Source organism: Rhinoraja longicauda, unplaced genomic scaffold (genome assembly GCF_053455715.1).
Source record: "Rhinoraja longicauda isolate Sanriku21f unplaced genomic scaffold, sRhiLon1.1 Scf000082, whole genome shotgun sequence".
Lineage (NCBI taxonomy): Eukaryota > Metazoa > Chordata > Chondrichthyes > Rajiformes > Arhynchobatidae > Rhinoraja > Rhinoraja longicauda.
Window position 1 is genome coordinate 55,770 of NW_027601300.1, and position 11,096 is coordinate 66,865.

Consider the following 11,096-nt stretch of genomic DNA (forward strand, 5'->3'; position numbering starts at 1 on the left):
GATTCAGCAATCATTTCGCTGAACACCTCCGCTCAGTCCACCTTCACCTACCTGATCTCCCGGTTACTCAGCACTTTAACTTCCCCTCCCATTCCCAATTTGACCTTTCTGTCCTGGGCCTCCTCCATTGTCAGAGTGAGGCCCAGCGCAAATTGGAGGAACAGCACCTCATATTTCGTTTGGGTAGCTCACACCTCAGCGGTATGAACATTGACTTCTCCAACTTCAAATAGCCCTTGCGTTCCCTCTTTCTCCATCCCCTTCCAGTCCCAGTTCTCCCATCAGTTTTACTGTCTCCGACTACATTCTGTCACTGTCCCACCCACTCCCCTGACATCAGTCTGAAGAAGGGCCTCGACCCAAAACATCACCCCTTCCTTCTCTCCAGAGATGCTGCCTGTCCCACTGAGTTACTCTAGCATTTTGTGTTTACCTTCGATTTAAACCAGCATCTGCAGTTCTTTCCTACACATATTCCTAACCTAGCCAGACGTACGGTTCTGAACACGTGTTAAAGGCAAAAAAATAAACACTGTAGGAAGGAATTGCACATGCTGGTTTATACTGATAGACACAAAATGCTGGAGTAACACAGGCCGTATCTCTGGAGAAAGGAATGTGACATTTCTGGTCGAGACCCTTCTTCAGGCAGGAAAAGGGCTTCAACTAGAAACATTACCCTTTCCTTCTCTCCAAAATTACACTGATGTGTTGCAACATACTTCAGTTAGAAATATCAAGAGGATGATCCACCAAGACTACCTTCTGGAATCTTTGCCAGATAAATCAATCTGCATATAAATCAATTCATTCCAAAGCATGTCTGGAAATGGCAGAGAGCAGTGGAGAAAGCGTAAGCTTGGGCACTGGACCATCTGTGATGACGTGATTGTAGAGGACCAAATTATATCGTGGCAGCAACTCTGACATACAGTTTATACACGGTCTGTTAATGGGGAGAGGAGACAAGACCACCAGTGCTTAAGGAATAGCTTATGGAACAGTCTGAAGGGTCTCAACCTGAAAATTCCTTCTCTCCAGTTACTCCAGCATTTTGTGTCTATCTGCAATTTAAACCAGAATCTGCAGTCCTTTTCTACGCAGTGCCTACGGAATGTTTTTTGCACTCGAAACCTCAGAAAATGTTTAGACAAGCCGAGTCAATAGCTGTTTCTCAATAAATACCATGAAAACAAATTACATGGACACTACACCCCTACTGCTTTTTAAGTTTACTGTGTTGAAATTGGCTACCCACTTCCGACAACACTCTTCAAATTGCTTGCAGGGTATTTTGTGAAATCCTGAAGCTATGAGAAACATTATCTGAATGTGAGTCCTTCTAAAATCGATAGCACTATTTATGAATCAGGACAATACCAAGACTATCCTCAGGCAATGATCCCCAGGGTCTTGGGGCAAAGGGCTTCCAAATGCATCAATTCTTGCGCCAAGGAACCCCAAAATTATTTCCATCCAATGAATCAGAAATATCATCAACTTGAACTCAGGGTTGAGCTTGGGTTATGAAAGAATTGGATAGTACCTCCACTTGATCTTGAAGAGCTGTTAATGAGGGTGAAAACAATGCACAACTGCAAGATTTTGTAACTCTAATCACAAAAGAAAAATTCAAAAACAAATAATGACTTGGAGATAGCGCTGACACAATGATATAGGCAAATTACATAACAGCTTACACACAACAGAATGTTATAATTCAGGGGCAATAAAAGACCCTTATATTAGAATAAAAACAAAGACACAAACATAAAACATGAAGCAGCAATTGAGATCAAGGACAATGCTGCAGTGTTACCAGAGGCAGAGAAACACGAGGATTTGTAAATAAAACAGATGCAATTCACTGTGAAAGTGACACAAAGCCTGGCACTTTCAGGGTAAAATAAAGTAAAATTTTGCTGCATTTAGCACTTTCACAAAGGTTTTATTTCAGTATGCATGGTAATTGTTTTACTTTCAATTTTAGCTTCAACTGGGCCATTGCAGATGAAGTACAATTTGCCCAAGTGAGCTAACATTATCAGACTAAACCAGTTGTAAACAACATTCACCAAATTAACAGTCTCACTGAAGGAGGTAATGTTGAGCCAGAATTGAGAAAATGAAAACTTTGATTTTCAAGGTGATACACAATTACTGATATGGAGATAAAGGAATATTGGTGTGTGCATGCATGTCCACGGATCTTTTAAGAACTGTAGGGCAGGGTAAATAAAGGTGGTTAAAAGGGCGCACCAGATGCTCTCCTTTGTTAGTCATGCCATAAAATGCAATAGCAGGGGAAACTTTTGTTTGAAATATATACATCATTATTAGACCACCACTGAAAGAGTGCTGGGCACGACATAAGATATAATTGCTTCAAGACTGTACAATGTAAATTTAAAAGAATGAAAATCTTGATATCTGCAGATCCTGGAATTTTAAATGTAAAAAGTGGTAGAAACAGTCAGCTGGCCAGACAGCAACTGTGGAACACAAAACGGAATTAACTTTTCTTTTCCGAGACTCGTTATCAGTTTCTGACATTGGCTTTCCTAAATGAAAGCTTTTCTCTTTCCACAAATAACCTACTGAGATTTATAAAGATTTTGCTCGATGGTAAAGAGTCTGAAGAAGGGTCTCGACCCGAAACATCACCATCGCTGAATTACTCTAGCATAGACAAAATAAATATCTTCACCTAGATGTTGGTATGGTCTGGAACTCATTGTCCACAGAAGAAACTGGGCACATTTAATTAGTATATGGATGTGCATTTTGTGCCACATTTAAAGAGTTAAAGCTGTTGGAAGATAGGAAAAAGCTGCGGACCAATTTTGTTTCTTGTTGCTGCCTAACACGCAGAGCTCTTCCGACAGACCCAGGCAAAATTCCATCAGGAATTCAGGGGACTCATCTCATCCTTTTTTCTTGTTGATAACATGTTCATCTCGGATTGCAATCTCAAATTCTTCTCAGTGCTGACAATATTTGTGATACATCTTTCCTGGCTTTTATGGCTAACTTTAAGGAACAGTGCACAAATCCAAAAAAGACAGCCATAAAGCACATATGCCTCACTCTACATGCATTTTGCAAGAGGGCTCTATAATGGTGCTAATTCTTCAAATAATCACAATCTGATTTCAAGAAGCCATAGCTATTAGTCCAATGGTCATATATCTGGTGTGGAACGAGTGATATAAATGCCACAAACATTTGTGCGGATTAGGCATCAACTAAAGAAATGCCTGTCAATTTCTACATCCGTGCATTGATGTATCCTTTCGAAAGAGCTAGATCAAACCCATTCATTTGGAATCATTGGCGGGCAGACATTTTATTCCTGAGCAAATTCACAACATAACTTAATCACATGTGCTCTTTGGCATTGATAATGATTTGAAATGGAAAGTGCAGCACTCCTTAACAGCAACATTTCCTATTCTGACAAACAAAAGCACATTCCAATAGCACTTGGGTACCTGATGAAAAAGTTTCCTTTCAGTAAACTGGAAAAAAGCAAAGACATGGCTGACTCTCACTCTAGTGATACATGAGACCTCCATTCTTATGGATCTTAAGTTATTTCTTCATGATGAAACTATTACATTTGTCACGGGCATCATGAGGCAGATCCTCTCGCGTGTCCATGGGCAAGACTAGAATATAATTACAACCAGTTACCTAAACTTTACAAAGTGTCTTTTCAAGTGTTCACATACATGATCCAAATGAACAGAAAAGATGGGAAAGAAAAATAAACATCATAGGAAAGGTTAATAAAAATAATTCAATACAGATGCTCCATGAATTACGTCCCGCGGACCCTTGTGCAAGTCAGATGTTACGTTAATTGGTAACAGCAATTTTATTGCGCACATGTAAATATGTTATCCAACACGTTGACCACATGGGAGCCCGACACGTGGGCGTCAGTGGGCTTAAAGAATCTGCCAACGGTTTGTCATTTCTTTGGTATTTTTAGTCTGTTGTTAAATGTATGTTTTAGTGTACCTTCAGTTGTGTATTTTGTGGGGGGTGTGGGGAAACTTTGTTATCTCTTTCCTCGACGGTGATGTGAACTTTTTTTCGTATCGTATCTCCGCCCGCATTGCGGCCTAACATTGTGGAGCTGGCGACCTTTGCTGGGGATCGACCTCGGGAGCTCCAACCACACGAGCCCGCGGACTTAACAACGTGAATTTTGCGGTCCCTGGTTAGAGACTAACTTCGGTAGTTCCATCCTACAGGAGTTTTGATCGCCCCGACTGCAGATGGTTCAACTGCCCCGACCGCAGATGGTTCGACTGCCCTGACCGCGGGAGAAAAATAATAACACTCCAACTTGCTCTCAATTGTGTTGGACCGGAAGTGGCTGCGGCTCGCCGGCAGTCTGTTTGTCTTTTTTTGTCTATGTGTTAGTGTTAGATGTGTGTAGTAGTCTATTTTTAGCTGTGTATATGTGGGGGGTGGTGGGGGGATGGGGGAAACCTTTCTTTTTTAAATCTCTTCCTCGACGGATGCGACCCTTTTCCGAGTCGTATCTCCGTCGCGCTGCGGCCCAACACCGTGGAATGGGCGGCCTCCAGCTGGGATAGATCCTGAGGGTTCCAGTAGCAGGGCCAGGACTTACCATCTCGGACCTGGCCGACTTTTGGAGGCTGCAGCTTTACCTCCGGAGGCTCGGCCACGGGCCCTGCGGACTGCAACATCGGGAGCTCGCAGGTCCCTGGCTGGCGACCGGCTCCAGCCGTAGCGGCTTCGACCACCCCGTCCGAGGGCTTGATCGACCCGCTTGCAGGACCGTGGCCCGGCGCGGCCGCGGGGCCTTCCATCGCCCGGCGCGGCTCGGCCGCGGTACTTTTCATCGCCCGGCTTGACTCGGCAGCGGGACCTTCCATCTCCGCGACTCGGGAGCTTCGGTAGAGGTCGAACTATCTGTCCGTGGGAGAAGCATGGGGGAAGAGAAGAATTTTCTTGCCTTCCATCACAGTGAGGGGGTGCCTGGAGGAGTCACTGTGATGGATGTGTGTGTTAAAATTGTGTGTCTTGTGTCTTTTACTCTGTACTCTTATGGCTGCTTGGCAAATAATTTCCGTTCAATTCATTTTGAATGACAATAAAGGCATAAAAAAATATATATATCCACATGCACTACATTTACAAAATAACAAACTTGCAGCAGGCGCTGAGCTGGCATCATCTAACAAGATAGTGGGGAAACTAAGCCAACTATTTGGCCAAATCGCTGGATGTTTTCAAGAGTGTTAGATTTAACTGAGGGCTAAACAAATCAAGTGATAAGGGAAAAAAGCAGGAATGGGTACTGATTTTAGATGATCAGCTATGATCATATTGAATGGAGGTGCCGGCTCGAAGGGCCAAATGGCCTACTCCTGCACCTATTTTTCCATGCTTCTAACTAATGCACGATGCATATTTTCCCAGAGATACTATGTAGATTTATCGAAAGGCTCAGCAGTGCTCTATTGCTGTGACATTTCATGATATGTGTCACATTTAAATTGACTAGCAGTAGCCTGTTTCCCACTGGACATCCTGACAATGATTCCTTCTGACTTAGATGCTACTAAGTCAAGGCAAGGACTTAGATGCTACTGAAACAAGTTCCAGAGAGCGAGAACTCAGTAACTTTAAAATATTCCAAAGTCCGTAGTTCTGATTTAAATTTATGTTAACCATGCAAGTATTCCCACTTGATAAGCACTGAAGACAAAAATTGAAAGCCCTCATATATTAATGAAAATTAGATTGTTGCTCTACGTGGAAGCAAAGAGACTGAGCATTAGTCAAAGCTTAATATCACTGCAGACAATGCAGAGCTCAAAAGAACATGACGCAGATATTATGCAGAGTATTTGGACAGAATTAAGCAGCATTGAAGAGTGCATGCATATGCACCAAATTGGTGCATCACCATAAACACAAAGCATTTTGAATAAGCCACTTCCAGGGATTTTACCTTTGAATTCTGTGCCATTAAGTCCCCTGATGGCTTCCATGGCATCCTCACTCCTCTCCAAATGCACAAAGGCGTAGTCCTTAACGATATCGCACTCCAGGACCGGCCCATACTCCTCGAACTTGGCCTGCAGTTCCTGACCGGTGCAACCATTCGCTATGTTACCCACGTGAAGTTTGGTGGATGACTTGGACCCACCCTTGCTGATTTCGACATTGATGCAGGCACCATGCAGCTTGTAGTGATGCAGGTTCTCAATTGCCTCCTTTGCTGCCTCCCGGTCCTTCATGTGCACAAAGCCATAATTCTGTTGAAGGACAAAGACACTGAGGTTACAAATCAAATTAAATCTCTTCCTCCTATACACAAGCAATAGCACATGCATTTGCATTTTACATCTTGGGAAAACAACGACATAATGGAGTAGGCCATTCGGCCCTTCGAGCCAACACCGCCACTCAAAACAATCATGGCTGATCATCCATAATCAGCGCCCTGTTCCTGCTTTCTCCCCATATCCCTTGATCCCTTTAACCCGAAGAGCTGCATCTAACTCTCTCTTGAATATATCCAGTGAATTGGCCTCCACTGCCTTCTGTGGCAGAGAATTCCAGATTCACAACTCTCTGGCTGAAAAAGGTTCTCCTCATCTCAGTCCTAAATGGCCTACCCCTTATTCTCAAACTGACCCATGGTTCTGGTCTCCCCCAACACCGGGAGTATTTTTCCTGCATCTAGCCTGTCCAATCCTTCAAGAATTTTATGTTTCTGTAAGATCCCACTCATCCTTCTAAATTCCAGTGAAAACAAGCCCAGTCAACCTATTGTTTCATCAAATGCCAGTCTCACCATCCCGGAAATTAACCTGGTGAACCTATGCTGCATTCCCTCAATAGCAATAATATCCTTCCTCAAATTAGTAGACCAAAATTGCACACAGTAGTCCACGTGCGGTCTCACCAGGGCCCTGCACAACTGCAGTAGGACCTCCTTACTCGTAAACTCACATCCTCTCACAATGAATGCCAACATTCCATTAGCTTTCTTCACTTCCTGCTGTACCTGCATGCTTACTTTCAGTGACTGATGTACAAACGCACCCAGGTCTCGTTGCACCTCCCCTTTTTCCTAATCTAACAACATTCAGATAACAATCTGCCTTCCTGTTCTTGCCACAAAAGTGAATAACCTCACATTTATCCACATTATATTGCATCTGCCCACTCGCCCAGCACCCTCACAGCATCCTCCTCGCAGCTCACACTGCTACCCATCCTTCTGACATCCACAAACTTGGAGATGTTACATTTAATCCCCTCGTCTAAATTGTTAATAAATATTGTAAATATCTGGGGTTCCCGCACCGAGCCTTGCGGCACCCCACTAGTCACTGCCTGCCATACTGAAAAGGGCCCATTAATACCTACACTTTCCTTCCTGTCTGCCAACCAGTTCTCTATCCATGTCAATACCCTACCACCAAGACCACGTGCTATAATTTTGCACACTGTTCTCATGTGTGGGACTTTGTCAAAGGCTTTTTGAAAGTCCAGATACATATCCACTAACTCTCCCTTATCCATTCTACCTGTTAAACCCTCAAAAATCTCCAGATGATTAGTCAAGCATGACTTTCCCTTCATAAATCCATGCTGACTTTGACCGATCCGGTCACTGCTTTCCAAATGCGCTGTTATTGCAAGCTTGTGCACGACCAATAGTTTTCCTCATTCACCAGTACCCTGCAACATTGGACAAAAGCCTGGTGTGTCCACACTTGCCACAGAAAACAAGAGTTCAAGGAAGTTCAAGATGAGTTTGTGCAAATGAAAAGCAAAAGTTTTTGAAATGATCAGAATTAGCAATCTCTTAAACAAGTGTGGATTGCTTAGGAAATGACAGTAGTGACTTGTTAAAAGCAAACTATGTCCATCTGACTTGATTTTTTTTTGGTGTAACAGTTGTTTAGGGAATGTTGACTTCCTCGGGCATTTGATTGGCAGAAACAAGCCTAATCACGTAGATTAAATTCATGGTATTTAACGAAATATAGCCAAGCGAAAAAAATTGAATATTAGAAAACAGTAGTTTAAAAGACTGAAGGAAAGCAAAGAGTAAAATTTGGCCTGGTGGTAGAATTTGGCCTGGTGGAATGTTTTTTAAGATTAGAGGCTTGTGAGCAGCAGGATTGGTGTTGCGAAATTAGCTGTTTGTCATAGGTATTAATGAGTTAGAATATTAAAGACACGTTCCTAAATTTGCAGATGGTTTGCAGATGGTTATAATGGACAGTGAAGGTATCTAAGGCTATAAGAGGAGAAAGATCAACTGAGAAATTGAGTAAGGGAATGGCATATGGAATTTAACTAGGACAATTAGAAATTAACACATTTTGGGAAATTCAACTAGGGCAGGACAAAGATGGCAATTGTTGGCACCTGGGCAGTGAGAGCTAGATTGGCATGATAGTCCACAGACAGTGTCAAAGTGTCTGCTTTTGTACTGCACAACACTGTGACTCTTATAAAGTGAATGGCAAAAGAAGCACAAAAGGAGCACAAGGATATATTTTAAAAGAAAGGAAGTGTCTAGGTTGAACTGCCAGGGCCAAAATGAAAGCAGATTTAATAACAAAATTCAAAAGAAAGCCGGATGTGTTTCTGAAAGGAATTTGCAAATCTCTGGGTTTTGAAGAGTCAGGAAATGAGACTAGTTCGAATACTCTCGGCAAGTTCAAATAGCCTCCCAAACATGGCTATTCTGTAATCAACCCCTTTTTACTAGTCCTGTACACAATAGAGGCCTCTCTACCGTCAACTATCCTCTGTTTCAAGGTCTCTGAACCATCAGGCTGACCCCGCATGTGCTCCCCCTTATCAGCTAGGCGCCACCCACACCCTCCCTCAACACAACTTCTACTCGGGATCCCACTGCCCCGGGGCTACACCGGCCCGAATCCCCTTCCCCGTCCCCACCTTGATCAGGTCGCACTCGTTGACCGGTCCGTACTTCTCGAACAGGGCGCGGACCTCCTCGACGGTGGTGGGCCGCGACAGGTTGCCCACGAAAATCTTCACCATCTTCCTTGTTTTTTTAGAGCGTTTGGAGATGGAGATGGATAATGGATAAAGCAGGAGAGGGAAAATGCGGACACTAAGCGAAAACGCGAGTTAAAAACAACAAACGCCGCCTGCTCCTGCTCGACTCTCTGCCAACGAGGGCGAAGAAAATGGCGGCGCTCGTCTCCCCGCTTCCTCCTTTAGTCCCGCCTTCTCCTCGCACCATGCCTCTGATTTGGCAAGGATTATGTCATTCATCACTTACGGTGTGCTGATTGGCTGCCACTCAGCGGATCTGTGTTTTGATTGGGCGAACCGCCGTCGATCATCGCGGTAGACTCGCCCCTTCATGGCTTGCTCGCGCCGGAACCAATCAACGGGGGAGATGATTGGGTGGGTGGAAAGTGTGGGTGGAAAGAATTAATGCAACAATCACATGTTAAAACTATCTTTTGTGGAGGAAGGAACAGCAGATGCTGGTTTAAACCGTCCGAGGATAGACACAAAATGCTGGAGTAATTCAGCGGGACGGGCAGCATCCCTGGAGAGCGGGAATGGGTGATGTTTCGGGTCGAGACCCTTCTTCAGACTCTCTTTTGTCCAGTTTGATCCCACATAAAGGGTCACCCATGTATAATGTTGAGGAATTTCGTGCCACGGAAGATTATGAATCTCTGGAATTCGCTGCTCTATTTCAAGTTCAACTTCACTGTAACAACATTGTGTGGGACTCGTGCAGAACTATTAGAAACAGTGTTTGTTAGCAGCCAATTATGAGCAGGTGCATTACTGCGAGAGACTTAATGCAAACAGATGCCTATACCTTAGCAGAGATGCATATAGTCTTCCTCTTGGGGAGTCCCTTGGGAATGAGGCATATTTGCTTTCCCTCCAGTTTATGTGATTTTGAGATGGCTGGAATAGCCTACATCGGCACTCTAGATTCATCCATGGATGTGGAAGGTGGTGGATGATCCGGTGTGAGTGATTTAATCCTTCCAGTCCTTACACAGGGTTCTAATGTGTTCACAGCACACAACCTTGGCATTCTCAAAGCTCGCGACAGGGAACTGTAGATGCTGGTTTGAAAAATAAGATGCAGACTGCTGGAGTAGCTCAGCGGGTCAGGCAGCATTTCAGGAGTATATGGGTAGGCAACTTTTGGGGTCTGGACACTTCCAATTGTTTCTTTAGGCTGATTGTGTATGGTAGGGGGAGTGTTGGTGGAGAAGAAAGCTGGGAAGGTGGAAGGGCTGGACAAAGCTTGAGAGAACCGTTCCCTCTGCAACTCACTGGTTAACTCGTTCCCTCCCACCCAAACCTTCCCCTCCCCGGGTGCTTTCCCCTGCAGATGTAGGAGATGCAACACCTGTCCCTACAGCTCCCTCCTTGTCTACATTCATGGACCCCAGCAGTCTTTTCAGGTGAGGCAGAGGTTTATTGGTACATCTTCCAACCTCATAACAGGATCTGCTGTTCCAGGTGTGGACTCTTGTATATTTTGGCGGCACTAAGCACAGTCTCATCGATCTGAGCACCTCCACCCATTTCACCTAAATCTACCTGATCTCCCGGTTGCTAAACATTTTAACTCCCCCTCCCATTCCCGCACTGACCTTTCTGTCCTGGGCCTCTTCCATTGTCAGAGTGAGGCCCAGTGCAAATTGGAAGAACAACAACACCTCATATTTTGCCTGGACAGCTTACACCGTAGCCGTATGAATATTGACTTTTCTAACTCCAAGTAACCCCTGCCTTCCCCCTCTCTCCATACCTCCCCCCTTCCCAGTTCTCCGACTAGATTCTGTTCTTGTTTGCTTTGGTGTTACCTTTTCCAAGCTAACAATGATCTATTCTACATTTTACTTGATCTCTGCATCCCTTTATCTCATTTTCACATCTTACACTTCCTTTTCTCTGTATCTCCCTCCCCTCTGACTCAGTCTGAAGAAAGGTCTTGACCTGAAACGTCACCCATTCCTTCTGCCCAGCGATGCGGCCTGTCCCGTTGAGTTACTCCAGCATTTTGTGTCTCTCTCAGGTAA

The 11,096-nt window shown here is 44.2% G+C and overlaps 1 protein-coding gene across 6 annotated transcripts in view; it reads right to left on the reverse strand.

The window, feature by feature from the left end:
• Nucleotides 1-9,228, reverse strand: part of LOC144589836 (RNA-binding protein 4B-like) — a 32,507-nt gene extending 23,279 nt beyond the window's left edge. For all 6 annotated transcript variants that reach the window (XR_013546010.1, XR_013546011.1, XR_013546013.1 and 3 more), the window contains exons 1-2: nt 8,968-9,228; nt 5,993-6,299 (exon numbers count right to left, since the gene is read on the reverse strand). Coding sequence is in view for 2 of the 6 variants with exons in the window: in XM_078394868.1 (XP_078250994.1) it covers nt 5,993-6,299; nt 8,968-9,072 (412 nt within the window). In the remaining 4 variants the exon portion in view is untranslated. The remainder of the gene's footprint in view (nt 1-5,992; nt 6,300-8,967) is intronic.
• Nucleotides 9,229-11,096: the final 1,868 nt, after the last annotated feature.